This window comes from Chelonia mydas, chromosome 13, assembly GCF_015237465.2.
Source record: "Chelonia mydas isolate rCheMyd1 chromosome 13, rCheMyd1.pri.v2, whole genome shotgun sequence".
Classification (NCBI taxonomy): domain Eukaryota; kingdom Metazoa; phylum Chordata; order Testudines; family Cheloniidae; genus Chelonia; species Chelonia mydas.
In genome coordinates, this window is record NC_051253.2 from 6324670 (window position 1) to 6346524 (window position 21855).

The following is a 21855-nucleotide window of genomic DNA, read 5'->3' on the forward strand; positions in this document are numbered from 1 at the left end:
TAGCTTCTGTGAAGGAGAAATTGTGCCACTCCAATCTTCTCTTTTCTGGTGCTGTGTGACAGGCCAACCCATACAACTAAGAATCTGAGTCAAAGCCCACCAAAATAAATGAAAAGACTTCCACTGACTTCAAGAGGCTCTGGACCAGGCCCCATCTAGTTACACACCAAGTGGTTTCAAATGCCCAAAGCAAACTGAAATAGAGACAATTGCATAGATAGGCCAGAAGGGATCATTATTAGGGTTGCCATTTTTGGTTGGATGTATTCCTGGAGGTTTAATTACATGACATAATCTTTAATTAAAGATTAATCTTTAATTCCTGGAGATTCCAGGACAATCCTGGAGGGTTGGCAATCCTAATCATTATGAACACCTAATCTGATCTCCTGCAATTACTCTTAAATACACTTCAGTTCTAGTAATGTTCTGTAAAACATTCAGAGAAGTGTGATTTTTAAGTTGACAGTTCCCTTAGAACATCCATAGGGCTCTTCCTTCCTCTCCCGAAATACAAATCCAATCCCACATTGGTAATTGTATCAGCCCTACTCCACATGAAGACAAAATTCCAAATTAGACGTTTTCCCATTGCAAAATTGATTTATCAGAACAGAAATTTTCCACAGGAAAGAGGCCCATCAGGCCCCATGGAAACTCAGCCGTGCGGAGAAACCATGATGTATGATGGGAGATGTATTATGGAGAGCAAGGCCCCTAGGGGAGAATGGGGCATTACAGCACCTCTGAAGGATGTAGAGATTAACATTAAAGCATTTTTCTATTTCCAAATTGACATTTTCTGGAGCTTCTCATTCTGAAAAAAACCTGCACATATTGAGATCATATCCGAATTCAGGAGGAAAACAAAATGTAGCAATACTCGAATTACCCATCAGATGGAAATTCCATTTTTCTGTCAGTCCTAATGTGGAGTCTTCCTACATTATGGCCTTAACAGTCAAGGCAAAAAAAAAAAAAAAAGTTGGACGCTACCCATCCTCCACGTTGCACCAATGTCACCATAAAAGATGATCACCGGACGTTGGATTAGATCTCCGCCTCCTATTGGATTTTAAGTCTCTGGAAAACAAGTCTGTGCCCAACTGGCCCAACAGTTACAGACCAATATTTCTTTGGTTATTAATTTTTTAAATTATTTGCATTACAAATCTATAGAATATCAGTTTTATGAGACATCACACCATTAGAGGGAGGCGTGTTGTGCACTGAAGAAAGAGACGGAAGAGAAACTGTCTAATCAAATATTAAAACACTGACACATCAGCATCGAAACAGGTTTTATTTAAAAAAAGACACTTTCAGCTACAGTAGTTTTAAAAATATAGTTTAAAAAGACATTTTTAAAAATGTAAATGTTGGAAACCTCTTAGATGCTTCAAAAATAAAAGTTATTTCCCTTGAGTATGTCAGATTCCATCTGGAAAAGGTGTCTCTTTCCTGTTTATAACGGAACGTAACTCACTGTGGCATTCTTTCCTTTATTTCTTGATGTGGTCACCAGCACCATGTACTGCATCATCTGGAATGTGTATAGCTTTCAGATAAGTGTTTTTAGTTGACTCTTCATGCCCAGCAGTCTCCTGAGCTCAGATATTCTGCTCAGGGTCATCACACAGAATGGTAGGTTTTTTAAACAAAAACAACAAGCTTCTCATCACTTACCAGTTCCTGGAGATCAAACAAACTCAGTTCAATTCTTACTTGACTTGTGACTTGACCTCAGGTCCTTGGAGGTGAAAGGACCATGTGCACTAAGGACCCAATCCTGAGTGTGGTCGAGCACCCCCATTGTCTCTAAAAGGAGCTGTGGGTGCTCATCATCTCTCAGGATTAGGCACTGAGCCACAAATACCTCAGTCCTGTCTGAGCCCAAGAGACCTGCCCCATCAGATTCCAATTACTTAAGACAAGTCAAAATGTCAGGCTACATTTCAGGCCTAGTCTCTTAGAATGAGAGACCAGGTTTGGTCCTTCCCCTAATTTTCGCAGAATCATGTAACTGATCATTCCATCCTTTAGCAGCTGAAGTATCCTGCTTCTTGGAACAGTGATGGGGAGAGGATTCTTCACTCATTCAATGGCTTCCATGACCTCCAGAACAAGCGTTCGCGGTCCCGTCATAATGAGGCTGCTGATGGTCGGATAGTCCAAATGCAGAACGTACCTTCCGTTCACAGAGAAAACAAACTGACACACCTGCAGTGGAGAGAGAGGAATGTTTTACAGTGATGTCACTACACTGCACCTGCTCAGAAGAGTGAGACTTTGTGAGGAAGGTATCTCTTACCAAATCCTACAACCGGAAAGCACTTTATACACTTTATAAATCGCACTAATAGTGACCGGATTCTTAATGGCAACCCCAGGGATTTACTTTGGGAGCAAATGGCGAATGCAAAGCCCTCTTTATGAGCAGGCCACGTACATGTAAAAAGCTGACAGTGAGACTTGATATTAATATTGGTAATTTTGTAAAATAATGAGATTAGAGGAAGGGTTGGATGAAATGAGCTCTTGAGCAAATGGATAAATTTACCTGCACCTGTTCCTTTCCAATCCTGCCTGAAGCATATGAGCAAGTGTAACTCTTTCTGTCTCTGAAGAATCTGATTACTTCAAATATCCCAGCAAGCGACTTGAAGGATAAACAAGATCTGTACAAAAATTACTCCTCGACTGCTGGGGGGGTTATGGGGGTTATGAATTTCCTCTTTCCTTTACTCTTAGAAATTAATCTTCAACCAGACCACAAAGCCCATTTATTTTTGGTTTGCTGGTCTAAAATCATTTTCAGAAGCTCAGCTCATTGCATATGAGCTGGAATCAGCGGCGCGATTACAAGATGAATGAAGGCAAACTCTTCTCCCTGTCCCCAAAGGGAATGATTTATCACTGCAGAGTCATTCTGCAGCTTTCACATGCAAAGAAAAAGAATTCCACACACAACTTTCTTTTTAGTAAGACAGAACACACTTATTACCCCAGGAGCTTTAATAGACTCACAGAATATCAGGGTTGGAAGGGACCTCAGGAGGTCATCTAGTCCAACGCCCTGCTCAAAGCAGGGCCGATCCCCAATTAAATCATCCCAGCCAGGGCTTTATCAAGCCTGACCTTAAAAACTTCTAAGGAAGGAGATTCCACCACCTCCCTAGGTAACGCATTCCAGTGTTTCACCACCCTCCTGGTGAAAAAGTTTTTCCTAATATCCAACCTAAATCTCCCCCACTGCAACTTGAGACCATTACTCCTTCTTCTGTCATCTGCTACCACTGAGAACAGTCTAGAGCCATCCTCTTTGGAACCCCCTTTCAGGTAGTTGAAAGCAGCTATCAAATCCCCCCTCATTCTTCTCTTCCGCAGACTAAACATCTCCAGTTCCCTCAGCCTCTCCTCATAATTCATGTGTTCCAGTCCCCTAATCATTTTTGTTGCCCTCCGCTGGACTCTTTCCAATTTTTCCACATCCTTCTTGTAGTGTGAGGCCCAAAACTGGACACAGTACTCCAGATGAGGCCTCACCAATGTCGAATAGAGGGGAACGATCACGTCCCTCGATCTGCTGGCAATGCGCCTACTTATACATCCCAAAATGTCATTGGCCTTCTTGGCAACAAGGGCACACTGTTGACTCATATCCAGCTTCTCGTCCACTGTAACCCCTAGGTCCTTTTCTGCAGAACTGCTGCCGAGCCATTCGGTCCCTAGTCTGTAGCGGTGCATGGGATTCTTCTATCTTAAGTGCAGGACTCTGCACTTGTCCTTGTTGAACCTCATCAGATTTCTTTTGGCCCAATCCTCCAATTTGTCTAGGTCCCTCTGTATCCTATCCCTACCCTCCAGCGTATCTACCTCTCCTCCCAGTTTAGTGTCATCTGCAAACTTGCTGAGGGTGCGATCCACACCATCCTCCAGATCATTTATGAAGATATTGAACAAAACTAATACTGGGTGTTTCAAAGCAGTGTGCTGCTCTTTCCCTGCATTAAATAATTTATATGCAGTATATTAACAATTAGAGCTGACTGGGAATTTTCCACTGAAAAGTGTTTTTGGATATTTGTTTTTTGTTTTGTTTTATTGATAGAAAACGTCTCCACAAAATCAAAGTCCCACAGGAAAAAGTTTCAATTTTGTCAAAAAATATTCAAATTTTTCATCAAGAAAATTGAAACAATTCTCAGGTTAACCCAAATCTAAACATTCTGATATCTTGACCTGAATCAAAATGTTTTGGTTTGGGTCAGTTCAACATGAGCTTGTGTCTGTCTGAGCTGCTGCAGTGCCTCATGGGAGTTTTAGTTCAGGCATCTCATGCCTCTATCCTTGTCTAAGGGCTGGGTTCCAGGCTGGACTAAATCCTCCAGGATGTACCACAATTTCCCCCACCCCATTGAACTGCCACAATGCATCATGGGAGTTGTAGTCTACCTGGGGCATCTGGCCCTTAGCAGAGAATGAGAGCATGAGGCATCTGAACTACAAATCTCATGAAGCATTGCAGCAGCTCAGGTGGGTGCAGTTCAGTGTAAAACCAAGCCAGAACAATAACATTTCCAAATAGAAGTTTTTCTGAACTTCCCATCCCATGGATGGTGTCAGTATTTTGACAGTCATCCTGACTGAGGACAAAGATAAATGTTGAAATCCCAGATACAGACGGGAAAGAACAGTTTTCTAGTGACTACATAACACGCTGGCAGTGTGTGTGTTGCATCTCCCTCAGCATCTGGTCTGCTAGAGGATAACAGCCTATTAATACTACCAGCTAAAGAGTTTCTCCTTTATTTGAAGTAGTAGAGGTCTGTGCTGCAGTACTGAAGGTCCTGGGTTTGAGCCCTGTTGACAAGCCACATATGGGAAGAATCATTACAAACAGGATTCAGAGTAACAGCCGTGTTAGTCTGTATTCGCAAAAAGAAAAGGAGTACTTGTGGCACCTTAGAGACTAACCAATTTATTTGAGCATAAGCTTTCATGAGCTACAGCTCACTTCATCGGATGCAAGTGAGCTGTAGCTCACGAAAGCTTATGCTCAAATAAATTGGTTAGTCTCTAAGGTGCCACAAGTACTCCTTTTCTTTTTACAAACAGGATGCTGATGAAACTGAAGATGACTACCTTGACTGGAGTCAGATCCAGCCAAGGGCAGGCAGTGTGCAAACCTCCCTCACACGGCTGTGACAAAGCACAATTGTGTCTTGCAGCATCTCTGCTGTGTTATTCTAGGTCTCTCCTGAATAGAGCACAATAGCCATAACATTCAAAATTTTTCTCCGAAATAAACTCATCAGGCAATCTACAAGCCCAGAGTCAGTTTCAAGCTTCCACCGCGTAGTAGCTGACACAGATATTTGTTGACACTGGTCTGTAGAGGTAATGCAATGTAATGGGCCATGCAATGTTTCCCCTTACACTGGCTCTCCCCCCACTCCAAGGTTTAGATCAGAGCAGCAACAGCCACAGCTGGGTCTTCATAAGCCCTTGAAAAGAGCCAAGCCCCAGCCAACTTAACACACACAGGTCCCATTGCTGGCAAGTAGGTGCATGCTTTGCAATCTTCACTCCAAGCATCACAGGGTCTGCTACAGATTTGAAACACAGTAGTGAGTGATGACTGAATTCACCCTCACTGCAGTCCATGGATTAATGCTGGGGATGAATTTGGCCCCACACGTTTGATCAGCATACAAGTGATATCACATGCTACACCAGGATGATCCAGATTATACAGTACCTTCATGCCTGCTGCAGCAGCAGGTCCTCCTGGGTCCACAGCCTGGATATGGCAGGGTCTCCCTCCACGGACCACAAACCCCCAGCCCACAGCATCCCCCACAATCTACAAACAGAACAGAGGGACTGTAAGGGCCTCACAAAGATTTTCTTGCCTTCATGTAGATGACCACGCAAAGGAGTTCTGCTGAACTGAAGTGGTCAGCGTTTAGCCTTGCCCCATTATCACTTCAACTGGTGAATGCCCCACATATTTTACAGTGAGATAAACTCTAGGGTGGGCCAGCCAGCTTCAGAAAACATGTGTGCACACATCTCCCTTTATCTCAGTGGTTAGGGACTTGACTGGGATGTAGGAGACCCAGGTTTGAATCCCCATTCTGCAGCAGATCTTGATCTCAATATTCTCCCTCCCAAGTGAGCATCCTAACCACCAGGCCACAGGTTGTTCTGTGGTGGGTTGCTCCAGTCTCTCCTCTTGAAGCTGTTCCACTGATTATAAACACTTAAATATTCATTGAGTCAAAGAGAGAGAATAACTCTTGAACCTGGTGATGAAGGCACTCATTGGAAGGTAGGAGAGGACTTAAATCTTCTCTCTGCCTCATTCAGAGTAGGGATTTGAATCCACATCTGCTACCTCCCAGGAGAGAGCCTTAGTTGCCGGGCTAGAGTCGTTCTCCCTCACTCTCTCTGAAAGAGTTCTCCTCTTGTGTTTAATATGTGGCATGCTAGAGAGCGCTCTAGGTTCTCAAACTACACTGGCTCTTCGTTACGAGAACTATTTACAGGGAGGCTGCAGCTAGCATTCCAACCACGTGCACACAGACTGGCTTCCTTGTGCCTCCTCCAGACTCTTCCTTCCTGCAACCTGTGTTCCTCCCTCCAAGTTCCGTGCAGCTTACTATAGCCTGCATGCCATTTGTGACCACTTCTGTTCAAGGACAGATGTATATTGTGTAAATAAAACAAGTTACACTAAGAATATATCCAGGCTCTGTGTTGCTGATTTCCCCTCTGACAGGAAACCAACCTGCTAGGACCCCTGACATCTGCTGCCACGCATCAGAGGAGCAACAATATATTTCTGAGCCATACACCAAATGAGACTCAAAACCACAGGGTTTAACTGAGAGTGTCTTCAAAGTTACTTTCTAACTAGTATTCCATGCTGTGAAGAGCACAAGGATCACGCATAGACAATGCAAGATTTAAAGCAAGTCATGTGCAAAGAACATACCAAGAGACACTGCTGCACCAGGCATAATTCTTGCATGCACTTTCGCTGGCAAGGGAAGTCACATGCCGAACAAAAACATCCTCTTTCCCCACTTTCGCCACCCCAATCCCAGCTTGTCGGAGAAGCATGCTGTTATGCTGAAAGCAGAAACTTTGTGCATTTGGTCAACACATACAAAGGAACTCTCAAAGGGCATCACATGTTACAAAACAGCAGCAGCACAACTAAGGAGAGGAAGTGAGCCGTGCAAAAGGACCAAAGCAGCAGCTGAAAGGCCCAGCTTGACAGGGTTGACAGTCAGGGCAAGGCTGGTATTGAGAACGGATAGCATGTCCTTAAACACAGCACTCAGAAAGAGCCCAAACAGGAAGTCAATTTTTTTTGCGCTCACTCTAGGCCAGATCCACTGCTCTCCTACAGCCCCCTTGTGCCATTCTGGTGAGGCAAGTGGGCCATAAAACATTTTTAACTGGCTACTTGGAGATTCCACCTGTATAAAGTGAATCTCTCTGTGTCCAGTGGAGCTGGACTGAAGGATCTGGCTCATGGATTGGAGGTGCATTCCATACAATTCCTGTGCAAGGGAGCGAAGAAGGGAGAGAGTGGGAGATGTATGCAAATTATCATTTAGAGGGGAAAAAGGATAGATAGATCTTCAGGGCAGGGAATGTCTCTCACTATGTGTGCATACAGTGCCTTGCAAAATGGGGCCTTGATCTGTTGAAGCCTCTAGATTCCAAAGTAATACGAATAATAATAAAAAAACCCAACAACTATGGTTTCCTAAGTCATCCTGGAGTCCGAACCAGGAGCTTAACCCCTGAACACTCCTAGTGTTCAGGATGGTTTCCTATTCCCTTTTGAGCCCACAGAGTATCTTAATACACTTAGAGATGCCTTCAGCTATCTGTGAGTGGATCATAGGTACCTGGTGCATACAGAGTGGCATGGAAAAGCAATCAACCTGTGACAGGAAAGGGAAATGAATGTCTTAGCGTCTTTGACAAGTGAGGCTGCTGTTGTACAAGCCTAGACGGAATGCAATGGAGTTTTCTCCTTAAAAGGACTTTTCTCCTTTCTCCACCCCAATACACATACAAAACGTCACCAAGCGGCAGCAACCTGGGGACAGTCACTGCCCGTTCAAAACACAAGAATATCTGAAGGCGCCAGCTCATGAGCCTCATGTGAGTTGAACAAAGAAAAACGGTCCGGACGACGGGAGATTCATTCATGGTTTAAACACACAGGAGTGAAAACCGACAGCACCTAGAAAGCTAACAGAGCAGCCAGGAAGGGTTTAGCATTACTGCTAATGTAACAGCGTTCTGACTGGTCACTTACGGTTAGTGTTTTCTTGATGTATGGAGCCCCAGGGGACAGGAGCTCCTCATTGGTGACAGGCCTCTTTAGCACTAGAGCCAAAGGTGACAGATCCGATTAGAATCACATGTGCAAAGGTTAAATACAATATAATGCATAACAAGGAAGACTGGGAAGTACCAGACTGGGGAATGGACGCACAAACCATTCAAAGCTTTTCTGTGCAAAAAGCATTCTATGAGCACAGAGCAGGTCTGAGACAAATTCAAAGACATCTTCCTTATCTGTATCTCTTCTATACAAGTATTAGAACTGGCAGGGAAAGTTTCCACTGAAACTTCTCTCTACTTCCCACAACAAAAGGGGTGGGGGGTTAAAACAAGAAAAAAATAAGATTTAAGTTTTTGAAAATGGAAATTAAGATTCTGTTTTCCAAAGAGAACCTGAAATATTTTGATCAACACAAAACAATTTGTTTTCTTCAAAAAAATTGTGTAGAAATTGAACGTGTTGCAATGTGCTTTAATATACACACATCTTTACAAAGCCCAGCATTAAAGGGCCCTTCTCCTTAGAAAGATCAAAACACCACCACAAATCTGCAGCTTCTAAGCATGCTGTTTTGGAGATGTAATGAACCCCTCCAAAAAGACAGCCCACCTCAGAAAACTTTTCTCAGAAGTGGTGTACAAGTAAACATGCTCAAGGGACCATAACTTTAAAACCTTTCTGATATAATAAGTGTTTGTTTTTAAACCAGAAAAGTTCTACCCTGAGAGGAGAGGAGGCATACAACATTTCCAGGAAAAATGGTTTCATTGCAATGAGAGGCGATGTATAAAAATGTGGCTTACAGCAAGAAGCCAGCTTCAACCTTACTTATGGAATGGCAAAGCTAAGGCCTTTCTGGTGCCAATCCCTTTGCCAAGCCAAGATCACACTGTCATCGGCCCCCTGTGCTAGAACAGAAATTGAGCTACTGCATGTAAGATGAACTTCCCTAGCCTTGTTTGTGCAATTCTGCCCTTTCCTTTTAGGCCTGTTGAAATTAGCCTTCTTATCACTAGTCTCAAGTCTAATGTAATCTCTTCAGCCCTTCTGAGCATTAGATAAGTGGCACTGAAATGTGAGACCTCACCTGATTTGGGGTTGCATTCAGCTGCTGGCAGGAATCCCAGGCTGGGTGTAGGAGTGAAATAGGGGTTGGAACTTCCGGCAAGAGAGGTGACGCTGCTCCTCCGAACTGCTGAGACTATTTTGATCTCCTTGTTGGGCTGGACTGAAAGACACAGATATAACTCCTTCCAGATCTTGGCTAGGGGCAAGCAGACTGGTTTGGCTAGAGTTTGGCCTGCTTTTTCAGCCCAGGTTTGACCGTCAGAGCGGTGGTTCTCCTCCCCCTCAATGCACACACGTCCACATGCCCTCAGCCAAGGAATTCAGTCCTTACAAAGTAACCAGCCCACTTTTGCAGACTCGGGAGGTCTGAATGATTTTGGAAACTCTCAACCTTCAGAGGATCTCCCTTCACTAGTCTTTACTGAGCAAGGCGTGTGGGTGTGAGGGGACCACTGTGATCGTGTAGACTGGCCTCCTAGATAACACAGGCCAGACAACTGCCCCACAATAATCCCCCGGTTTATTTCAGAAAACCATCCAATCTTCATTTAAAAATTGTCAGTGATGGAGAATCCACCATGACCCTTGGTCATTTATTCCAATGGTTAATTACCATTGCAAATGTACATCTTATTTCCGGTCTAAATTTGTCTAGATTCAATTTCCAGCTATTGGATTGTGTTGTACCTTTTTCTGCTATATTGGAGAGCCCGTTTTTAAATATTTGTTCCACATGTTGACACTTATGGACTGTGATCATCACCCCTTAACCTTCTCTTTAAGCCAAATCGATTGAGCGCCTTGAGTCTATCACTACGAGCATGTTTTCTAATCCTTTACTCATTCTTGTGGCTCTTTTCAGAACACTCTACAATTTATCAACATCCTTCCTGAGCTGTGGGCACCAGAACTGGACACAGGATTCCAGCAGTGGTCATACCAATGCCAGATACAGAGATAAAGAGTAAGAGTATCTCTAATCTTACTTCAGATTCCCCTATATACACATCCCAGGCAGAGATGAAAGTAAGCCGGTACATAGAATAGAAAATCAGGGTTGGAAGGGACCGCAGGAGGTCATCTAGTCCAACCCCCTGCTCAAAGCAGGACCAATCCCCAACTAAATCATCCCAGCCAGGGCTTTGTCAAGCCTGACCTTAAAAATATCTAAGGAAGGAGATTCCACCACCTCCCTAGGTAACGCATTCCAGTGTTTCACCACCCTCCTAGTGAAAAAGTTTTTCCTAATATCCAACCTAAATCTCCCCCACTGCAACTTGAGACCATTACTCCTTCTTCTGTCATCAGCTACCACTGAGAACAGTCAAGATCCATCCTCTTTGGAACCCCCTTTCAGGTAGTTGAAAGCGGCTATCAAATCCCCCCTCATTCTTCTCTTCCACAGACTAAACAATCCCAATTCCCTCAGCCTCTCCTCATAAGTCACGTGTTCCAGTCCCCTAATCATTTTTGTTGCCTTCCGCTGTCTCTTTCCAATTTTTCCACATCCTTCCTGTAGTGTGGGGCCCAAAACTGGACACAGTACTCCAGATGAGCCCTCACCAATGTCGAATAGAGGGGAACGATCACGTCTCTCGATCTGCGGGCAATGCCCCTACGTATACATCCCAAAATGCCATTGGCCTTCTTGGCAACAAGGGCACACTGTTGACTCATATCCAGCTTCTTGTCCACTGTAACCCCTAGGTCCTTTTCTGCAGAACTGCTGCCGAGCCATTCGGTCCCTAGTCCGTAGCGGTGCATGGGATTCTTCTGTCCTAAGTGCAGGACTCTGCACTTGTCCTTGTTGAACCTCATCAGATTTCTTTTGGCCCAATCCTCTAATTTGTCTAGGTCCTTCTGTATCCTATCCCTATCCTCCAGCGTATCTACCTCTCCTCCCAGTTTAGTGTCATCTGCAAACTTGCTGAGGGTGCAATCCACACCATCCTCCAGATCATTTATGAAGATATTGAACAAAACCAGCCTGAGGACCGACCCTTGGGACACTCCACTTGATACCGGCTGCCAACTAGACATGGAGCCATTGATCACCACCCGTGGAGCCCAACAATCTAGCCAACTTTCTATCCACCTTATAGTCCATTCATCCAGCCCATACTTCTTTAACTTGCTGGCAAGAATACTGTGGGAGACCGTGTCAAAAGCTTTGCTAAAGTCAAGGAACAACACGTCCACCGCTTTCCCCTCATCCACAGAGCCAGTTATCTCGTCATAGAAGGCAATTAGATTAGTCAGGCATGACTTGCCCTTTGTGAATCCATGCTGACTGTTCCTGATCACTTTCCTCTCCTCTAAGTGCTTCAGAATTGATTCCTTGAGGACCTGCTCCATGATTTTTCCAGGGACGGAGGTAAGGCTGACTGGCCTGTAGTTCCCAGGATCCTCCTCCTTCCCTTTTTTAAAGATGGGCACTACATTAGCCTTTTTCCAGTCATCCGGGACTTCCCCGGATCGCCATGAGTTTTCAAAGATAATGGCCAATGGCTCTGCAATCACATCCGCCAACTCCTTTAGCACTCTCAGATGCAGCACATCCGGCCCCATTGATTTGTGCTCATCCAGCTTTTCTAAATAGTCCAGAACCACTTCTTTCTCCACAGAGGGCTGGTCACCTCCTCCCCATGCTGTGCTGCCCAGTGCAGTAGTCTGGGAGCTGACCTTGTTCGTGAAGACAGAAGCAAAAAAAGCTTTGAGTACATTAGCTTTTCCCACATCCTCTGTCACTAGGTTGCCGCCCTCATTCAGTAAGGGGCCCACACTTTCCTTGACTTTCTTCTTGTTGCTAACATACCTGAAGAAACCCTTCTTGTTACTTTTAACATCTCTTGCTTGCTGCAACTCCAGGTGTGATTTGGCCTTCCTGATTTCACTCCTGCATCCCCGAGCAATATTTTTATACTCATCCCTGGTCATTTGTCCAACCTCCCACTTCTTGTAAATTTCTTTTTTGTGTTCAAGATCAGCAAGGATTTCACTGTTAAGCCAAGCTGGTCACCTGCCATATTTACTATTCTTTCTACACATCGGGATGGTTTGTCCCTGTAACCTCAAAAAGGATTCTTTAAAATACAGCCAGCTCTCCTGGACTCCTTTCCCCTTCATGTTATTCTCCCAGGGGATCCTGCCCATCAGTTCCCAGAGGGAGTCAAAGTCTGCTTTTCTGAAGTCCAGGGTCTGTATTCTACTGCTCTCCTTTCTTCCCTGTGTCAGGATCCTGAACTCGACCATCTCATGGTCACTGCGTCCCAGGTTCCCATCCACTTTAGCTTCCCCTACTAATTCTTCCCAGTTTGTGAGCAGCAGGTCAAGAAGAGCTCTGCCCCTAGTTGGTTCCTCCAGCACTTGCACCAGGAAATTGTCCCCTACCCTTTCCAAAAACTTCCTGGATTGTCTGTGCACCGCTGTATTGCTCTCCCAGCAGATATCAGGGTGATTGAAGTCTCCCATGAGAACCATGGCCTGCAATCTAGTAACTTCCGTGAGCTGCCGGAAGAAAGCCTCGTCCACCTCATCCCCCTGGTCCAGTGGTCTATAGCAGATTCCCACCACGACATCACCCTTGTTGCTCACACTTCTAAACTTAATCCAGAGACACTCAGGTTTTTCTGCAGTTTCATACCGGAGCTCTGAGCAGTCATACTGCTCCCTTACATACAGTGCAACTCTCCCACCTTTTCTGCCCTGCCTGTCCTTCCTGAACAGTTTATATCCATCCACGACAGTACTCCAGTCATGTGAGTTACCCCACCAAGTCTCTGTTATTCCAGTCACATCATAATTCTTTGACTGTGCCAGGACTTCCAGTTCTCCCTGCAATCCAGTATGGCGTACCGGGAAGAGCCGATACACAGCCGACCGTACCGGCAGCTTCCCCGGGGCTCCCGGCAGCGGTCAGAGCCCCTGGCCCTTTAAATCAGTGCCAGAGCCCCGCTGCCGGAGCCCTGGGGTAGCAGCAGCAGCAGGGAGCCCTGGGGCTCCAGCGGTGGTTTAAAGGGGCCCTGGGCTCCTGGCAGTGGCTGGAGCTCCTGACCCTTTAAATCGCTGCCAGAGCCCCAGGGCTCCTGGCCGCCGCACCTGCTACTGCTACCATGGGACTCCGGTGGTGATTTAAAGGGCCCAGGGCTCCCGGCCACCGCTACCGGAGCCGGAGCCCCGGGCCCTTTAAATTGCCGATGGAGTTCCGGGGTAGCAGCAGCGGCCGGGAGCCCACGGGCTCTGGCAGCGATTTAAAGGGCCCAGGGATTTAAAGGCTCTGCCCCTTCCACCCAAGGCCCCACCCCAGTATCCCTGATTACCCGAGAGGAAGCTGGAGTTGCCTTGCTCCGGGTTGAGCTTGCGGAGGCAGAAGGGGCTGTCAGGGCTCTCCGACAAAGCCCGGGGCAAGTTCTCGTTGAGCAGCTCCGTGAGCCGTCGCCTCCGGCGGAAGTTGATCCAGAACTGGTAGAGCAGGTTACTGTCAAAGAAGTGGTGCTTGCTGGAGACTGGGAGGAGAACAGGAAAGGGCAGAGCGGCTGTCAGGGGGGTCTCATAACAAAGGGTAGCTAATATTTGCCATTCAGCAGCAGGGCTGGAGGAGGAGACCTGCTGCAGTATTACCAGTGCACCCTTTGCAGTGTTACCAGTTCCAGTGAGTGTCACAATATTTGGTGTTTTTCTTTTATTAAAGTCCCAGCTCCTGGAGTCATGTGAGCAGGGGAGACGCTCAGCTTTCATTAAAAAACAAAATGTGAGTTTCTAATCCTCAGGGTTGCAGAGAAAAGCTTGAAACCATGATCCCCACTCCCATCCCCCCAAAGGCTAAAACCGAACCTAAAGCTCAGAAACCAGAAGGCAAATAGAAGGAGCCCAACAATCATTATTTTTAAAGCCTCGGGCTTTTGGGGAGCCTGATTCAGGATTTTTTTTAATGCTCAGGATTTTCAAGACAGGGTGTGTTCTTATTCCCCTTTTCAGTATCACAAGGGTCTGGTGGGGGAGGGAAGAGGGCTATTCCACCATCAAACCCAGCCCTGGGATGCAGCCTCATCCCTTCACCTCCCAACCCCCGCCTCTCTAACAGCCAGGCATGGCAGGGTGTGGGACTACACCTCCCACAATGCCTTGCATTGCAGGAGCACACCAAAGTAATGTTGATAATGTCCAGTAAAAAATATTCCAGTGAAAATCCCACAGTCCAGTAAGGCTGGGGTTATTACAAGCTAGCGCTGGGTTTACTGGTGGTACAGAAATAACTGACAGGATGTTAAGCTGATGACCAATGAGGCATGGGCTCATCGGCAGGAATGAGATCTTTTTTTTCCCGTTGGTTGGAGGAGGAGGAGGAGGAGGAGGTGGTGGTGGGAGAGAAGTGGTGCTGCTCTATCGGGGCTGTTTACAGCCCCAGAGCAACTAGAGGTTTTTGCTAAACCGATCAGCAGCGAAAGAGTTAACACCCTTTCCCAGAGGACTGAAGGCAGCACTGTCACAGAGCCATGGTCTCTCTGGACAAGCAAATTCAGAGCGTGCTGCAGATTCACACCCTGACTTGCTCCGCAGTAACTCGCCATGTAGACGAGCCCTCCGACATAGATGGCCTTAGAAATGGGCCAGATATTGAATGAGCCCCTCCACTTCAACCGCCTTATTTCTTCCATTATAATGTTGGCGGGGAATCTCAGATCTGATCTCTCTCTGTGTGTGAGAGAAAGGGAGAAAGACACAGAGCGTGTGCACGAGCAGGCTTCGAGTGTCTCGAAATCCAGATGTGAATCCCCGTTCTCTGGCTTGGGAATGACACTTTGAAGAGATGCCAAAAAGTGACTCAGATTCCGTCTCAAACATTCAAGGGTGACAGCAGTGTGCCCAGACCCCAGAGGTCCCCTATTCTAAAAATAGAACTAAATGGACCCACTGCTGTCTCCAAGTAGAAACTAGCACTCGGCACACGACCAGCCTTTGTTACTTGTTATAAATGCGGGGTTGTTCCAAGCAAAGCAATGATAGCTAGCCCCATCCTTCACCTTTCTTCCCCATCCCCAGGAATTTCGGCATACCATGCTGAATGATCCCATGTTCCAGCAGTGCTCGGCCCAGCTCCACAGCTTCCTTTCTGTTTGCTGTCTCCCCTTCCTGGATGAGCCAGTCAATCATTTCACAGCCCAGGAATGTCCTCTGGTACTTCACAGAATTCTCCTCTCTTGCCTTCAGTATGGAGTCTTCTACATTGATCAGCCTGGCACAGAGAAGAGACATGCCAAGGGGTAAGGAGCGGGGTGGATCCAGAAGAGTGATCTTTTCTTTAGCCCTATAACTACACAAGCAGCATGGCAGGAGCTAAAGCCAACTGAAGCATTGGTTGTCCCACCTGTCATGAGCAGAGAGAAAATAAACAGTGGGGGAACCCAACACATCTTGCTACACCATAATATGCTTGATTATGTAACTCCAAGTGTCAGACTTTCCCCTCTCGAGTCATTAGCTTAGGGCAGTTTTTGGAATGACGTTGTTCCCATGTCAGAATGCTGTATGTGGAGGACCCAGAAGATGAGTCTCATGGTAACATCAAAGCCAGTAAGAACCATGAAGGCTGTCTAGGATGTTTCATGGATTTGATTGGGTTTTAAAGGAGGCAGGCATGCTGGAATGGGTGAGAAAAAGAGAAGTCCTCAAGGAAAGGAAGACTCTTCCCCAGCATGGGGACGTGAGAGGTAAACAGAGTAGCCTGTCCAAGCTTCTACTTTCAGTTCCACCATAAATAAATACTCACTCCTCACTGAGGATATGGTTTATTGGGCTACAAAGGCTGGAAGTGCTGCTGTATGAGGAAGGACCAAAGAACAAAGCATAGCTTGGCTACACAGTGATGGAGGGGTAGTAATTACCTAAGGATTTTGAAGGTGTGAACATCATGAAAGGAGAACTGCTTAGGGTGGTACAGCTAAGTGTGGCCGGACAAAATTAAGGAAGGGAACATTGTAGGCTGAACAGTAGGGTAAGCTTCCAATGAGTGTACTTTGTTTGCCCAAGAAATCTGCACTGGTTTAGCTAAAGGGGCAATTTTAAACTGAATTAAGCCAGTTCAAACCCTAATGTAGACACTCCAAGAATCAGTTTAAGCTAAGATGAAATAAATATCCACACAGCCTATTGTGGTGGTTTAACCACATCAGTTTAAAACCGCTCCTTTATTTAAAACTGGTGCAGTTTTCTCATATAGATAGCCATTGGGCTCCCAAGGGAAATGGCAAAAGCCCAATTGCTTAAGACAACTATGGTGAGAAAAAGCCTTTTAAATGAGGTGTTTAACCCACATGATCAGAACCTAAATTCTAGGTCTCATTCAAAACACAGCTGAGGAGACAGGTGAGTCACTCAATAGTTTAATGCACAATGGAAAACACCAGCTAATTTTGAAAAGATTAGCCATAATGAGCTGTGCAAGTAATTGTAACAGAACCCAAAGCCAAGTTAGAAAGGCAGCATGTGAGTTTTGCTTGTTTCAGGTGAACCCATGCAAAACATGCTCCTTTCACGTGGATTTGAATCAAATTCAGGCACAAGAGGTGGTTTCAGCACAGCCAATTCAAGGCCAACTCAAAGCAAGACAGAGCACGTCAGCCAAAAAGCAACAAAAGGTTCCTGTAACCCCCTGAAAATCTAAACTGCTAGAAAGGGCACAGCTTAAATGCAGTTAAACCCGCGGTTTCCCGAATTCCGGAAGGTTAAAACTGATGTGTCCACAAGAGGGTGCCCTAACCCCACATATGCAAACAGCTAGATACCTTCCAAATGCATTTCTTAGGGCTTGTCTACAATTGAAATGCTACGGCAGTACTATAGAATCACAGAATATCAGGGTTGGAAGGGACCTCAGGAGGTCATCTAGTCCAACCCCCTGCTCAGAGCAGGACCAATCCCCAACTAAATCATCCCAGCCAGGGCTTTGTCAAGCTGGGCCTTAAAAACTTCGAAGGAAGGAGATTCCACCACCTCCCTAAGTAACACATTCCAGTGTTTGACCACCCTCCTAGTGAAAAAGTTTTTCCTAATATCCAACCTAAACCTCCCCCACTGCAACTTGAGACCATTACTCCTTCTTCTGTCATCTGCTACCACTGAGAACAGTCTAGAGCCATCCTCTTTGGAACCCCCTTTCAGGTAGTTGAAAGCGGCTATCAAATCCCCTCTCATTCTTCTCTTCCGCAGACTAAACAATCTCAGTTCCCTCTGCCTCTCCTCATAAGTCATGTGTTCCAGTCCCCTAATCATTTTTGTTGCCCTCCGCTGGACACTCTCCAGTTTTTCCACATCCTTCTTGTAGCGTGGGGCCCAAAACTGGATACAGTACTCCAGATGAGGCCTCACCAATGTCGAATAGAGGGGAACGATCACCTCCCTTGATCTGCTGGCAATGCCCCTACTTATACAGCCCAAAATGCCATTGGCCTTCTTGGTAACAACGGCACACTGTTGACTCATATCCAGCTTCTCGTCCACTGTCACCCCTAGGTCCTTTTCTGCAGAACTGCTGCCGAGCCATTCGGTCCCTACTCCGTAGCGGTGCATGGGATTCTTCCATCCTAAGTACAGGACTCTGCACTTGTCCTTGTTGAACCTCATCAGATTTCTTTTGGCCCAATCCTCCAATTTGTCTAGGGTCCTCTGTCTCCTATCCCTACCCTCCAGCGTATCTACCTCTCCTCCCAGTTTAGTGTCATCTGCAAACTTGCTGAGGGTGCAATCCACACCATCCTCCAGATCATTTATGAAGATATTGAACAAAACCAGCCTGAGGACCGACCCTTGGGGCACTCCACTTGATACCGGCTGCCAACTAGAAAGGGAGCCGTTGATCACTTCCCGTGGAGTCCGACAATCTAGCCAACTTTCTATCCACCTTATAGTCCATTCATCCAGCCCATACTTCTTTAACTTGCTGGCAAGAATACTGTGGGAGACCGTGTCAAAAGCTTTGCTAAAGTCAAGGAACAACATGTCCACCGCTTTCCCCTCATCCACAGAGCCAGTTATCTCGTCATAGAAGGCAATTAGATTAGTCAGGCATGACTTGCCCTTGGTGAATCCATGCTGACTGTTCCTGATCGCTTTCCTCTCCTCTAAGTGCTTCAGAATTGATTCCTTGAGGACCTGCTCCATGATTTTTCCAGGGACTGAGGTGAGGCTGACTGGCCTGTCGTTCCCAGGATCCTCCTTCTTCCCTTTTTTAAAGATGGGCACTACATTAGCCTTTTTCCAGTCGTCCCAGACTTCCCCCGATCGCCATGAGCACTTCATTGTAGACACTACCTATGCCGAAAGGAGGGGGAGAGGGGTTCTCCTGTCAGTATAGGTATATCACCTCCCTGAGAGGCGGTAGCTAGGTCGATGGAAGAATTCTCCATCCACCTCATGCTGTCTACACTGCGGGTTAGATTGGCTTAACTACACCACTCAGGGGTATGGATTTTTCTAGCATAGACCAGGATTTATGCTATTTTGTTTAGGAAATAGCACAACAACAGAAGTATAGCCTTAATCTGCTAATTTCTGACAGATTAAAGTCAGAACATGGGTCCAACAGAGGACAGACAGCACATGCCGAGTTCTGCACAAGTTTGCCCAATGGTGGGTTCCCACTTCAGCTGCAGTTTGAGATTCTGATTGCTAGGTGCTTAGCCACAACACAGCATTAAGATGAGCGAGTGCTTGAAACCACCAGGTACAGAAGTCATTTAGCCCTGGCCAGGGGCACCGGAACAGAGGGGCCCAGGGGGCCCATGGCCCTTCCACTTTTTCCGGCCATAAGTATGAGGGACAAGGGGAGAAGGGGGTGGAGAGGAGCGAGTGGGATCTTGGGAGGGAAGAGGCAGCAGAGGAGTGGCACCTCGCAGTCAAGGACAGCATGAGGGTGGGCTTTTGGGAGGGTGGTGCCACAGTTCAGGTGTCTGTGCCCCCCCCCCCCCCCAACACACACACATTTAAAGGGTGCTTCTGCCAATCCTGGGCCTGGCCTACACTTAAAAACTAGACCAGGCTAGCTACATTGCTCAGTGTCCTGAGCACCGGAATTAGGGCCAGCTCCTCCCTGGTGTAAACATGGCAAGTTTGATGGGAGAATTCTTCCCTCAACCTAGCTGCAGCCCCTTGGAGAGATGGAGTCACCACATCCATGGGAAAGCCGCTTCCCTCGACGCAGGAAGCATCCCCATGGCGGTGCGACGACAGCACAGTTGCAGTGCCGTCCTGCGTCGCTGTAGCATTGACGCGCCCTTCGTGGCTGAAGCGAGTTTAAACCCAGCACTGGATCTGATTCTAGGAAGAGACCCGTTCCGAGATTTAGAACTGGAGGGGGTTGAAAAAAAAAAAAAAAAAATGAACCCTAAAAGCAAACAAAAAAACAAAAAAACAACCCAGGCATTGAGACAGAATTGGTGTCAGTTGTGATTTTTTTTTTTTTAAATGACAAAAATGAGATCTGATTTTTTCTCCCCTGCCTCCAAATTTGCCACTGGAAAAGGAGGGGGGTGGGGAAACCAAGAAGCCAAAAAAGGTTGGGGGGGGGGGAGGGCGGGTTTCATAATCCCAGAACCTTATGGTTGTTTTGTAAAATGCAAAGAAACAAACACACACATGGAAATTTGGAAAAAAGTTAAATTTTTTCAAAGTTTTCCAAGACAAACTACTAACATTTTTCAATCTGCTCTACCAAGAAGCCAAGAAATGTGTCACATGACAGGAGATGCCAACAACAGCATCCAAGTCCAATGCAGGAAGAATGGTGAGGATCCCTGCTGGCATAAGGCCTGTATTTCCCTTAGAGGAAAATAACTCGTGTGAGGAGATTATATACAACTTCTGGAATTTAGCTCCTCAATTCCAAACCAAGCCTGTCCAGGGTTTCATTTCAGGCAGAATAGTTAGCCTGCATATAGCTTTTTTATACTTTTTGAAGCACTGTAAAAGCATTGATCATATAAGACAGCCCCTGCAAGGTCGGTATTTTCCATTCCCATTTAACAGATGGGAGAAAAATAAAAACACAGAGATTAAGTGATTTGCTTAAGGTCAGCATGAAGGAGTAGTAGGCTCAAAGTCTGGAACGCCAGGTTCCCGGCCTTGTGGTGGGACCACCAGAATATACTGGATAATTGATAATAACGGAGAGAAGGGGGAGGGCTGTGGTTAAGACGTGAGATTTGAGATCAGTTCCTAGCTTTGCCAGACTCCCTGTGTGGCCCCCCTGTTGGTAGATTGGCTGGGCCATCTGGACTCAACAGCCCAGAAAGACCCATCTCCTTTTAATCATTCCTACCGTACCAGAGCTCTGCTTCCCCACACCCACAAAAGAGGGCAGCAACGCTGATCAGCTACTTGTGTTCTGCCTTCCAGTCCTATTAAGAGGCTTACTGGAATGTAGAGATCCAGATTCTCCAGCCCAGTTCCCCAGTCAGACTCAGAGAAGAAGCTGGTTTTTTGACCTGGAGGAGTAATTAGCGAAATCTCCACACACAGAGAGAACCCATCTTTGCGTGTGTGTGTTTCTGTGTCTCCCTCTTCCCCACCCCCTCAGTGAAAGGAAGCTGTCCATGGAATCTAAGCTACTTGTCGGAGCACCCACATTACCAAAGTATCTTAGCATCTCATAATCTTTAATGCAATTATTCTCAAACACCCCTGTGAGGCAGGACAGTGCTGTTGTCCCATTGTATAGGGGGAAAATGATGCAGAGAGAGTCTTACTGATTTGCCCAAGGTCACCCAGGAAGTCTGTGGCAAAGCAGGACCTCAAACCCAGACCTCCCAAATCCTAGGCTAGCACTTCAACCATAGTGAACCATATTCATTAGCAATGGCTTGAAGTCCAGATCTGGATCTGAATGTGAACTCCCCCCAAAAGCGGCAAAGAGTTCTGATCCTGCATTCCAATTCACAGCCATCTCTGCACTCCAGTCCAGATAGTCCTGCAGTGAGAAAGGCAGCAAGGAGTCAGAGCTGGAGATACCAGTTGATACTATGGTGCAAGAAAAACATTGGCAACGGTCCAGATTCCTGACTCTGGAGCTGCAAAGGCAGCCAGCAGCCTGCATGGTGATAGACCTTTCAGGGAAGGACTCACGTACGTCTCATAAAGGCTCTGCCCCCTCATGAACACCTTTACATCCTTGTTGAGAGGGAATGTCCCGTCGTCCTTGCGGAAACGGTACAGCAACTTGGCGTCCTTGTAGTCTGAGTGTTCATCACAAACTGGAAAGAAAATCAAAGCAGACAACATCAGGACTGCAGGCTTAAACACTACCCCATAATGCAAACTCCAGCCTGAGCACAAACACAGTTTTCAGTCATTTAGGAGTTACAGGCAGGACACCGTGGCCCAGGTTCCAGACCTCCAACTTTATCATTACTACAATGAGC

The 21855-nt window shown here is 46.3% G+C and overlaps 1 protein-coding gene across 2 annotated transcripts in view; it reads right to left on the reverse strand.

Annotated features, from left to right (window-relative positions):
• Positions 1-484: 484 nt before the first annotated feature.
• Positions 485-21855, reverse strand: part of LOC102943048 (DEP domain-containing mTOR-interacting protein-like) — a 43646-nt gene continuing 22275 nt past the window's right edge. The window contains exons 3-9 of one of the 2 annotated variants that reach the window (XM_037915943.2): positions 21564-21687; positions 15499-15677; positions 13762-13947; positions 9462-9602; positions 8345-8415; positions 5762-5866; positions 489-2220 (exon numbers count right to left, since the gene is read on the reverse strand). In XM_037915943.2, the coding sequence (XP_037771871.1) occupies positions 2095-2220; positions 5762-5866; positions 8345-8415; positions 9462-9602; positions 13762-13947; positions 15499-15677; positions 21564-21687 (932 nt within the window). In that variant the 3' untranslated portion in view covers positions 489-2094. Of the gene's footprint in view, positions 2221-5761; positions 5867-8344; positions 8416-9461; positions 9603-13761; positions 13948-15498; positions 15678-21563; positions 21688-21855 lie in introns of both variants that reach the window. The other variant, XM_037915944.2, reaches the window with a different exon arrangement.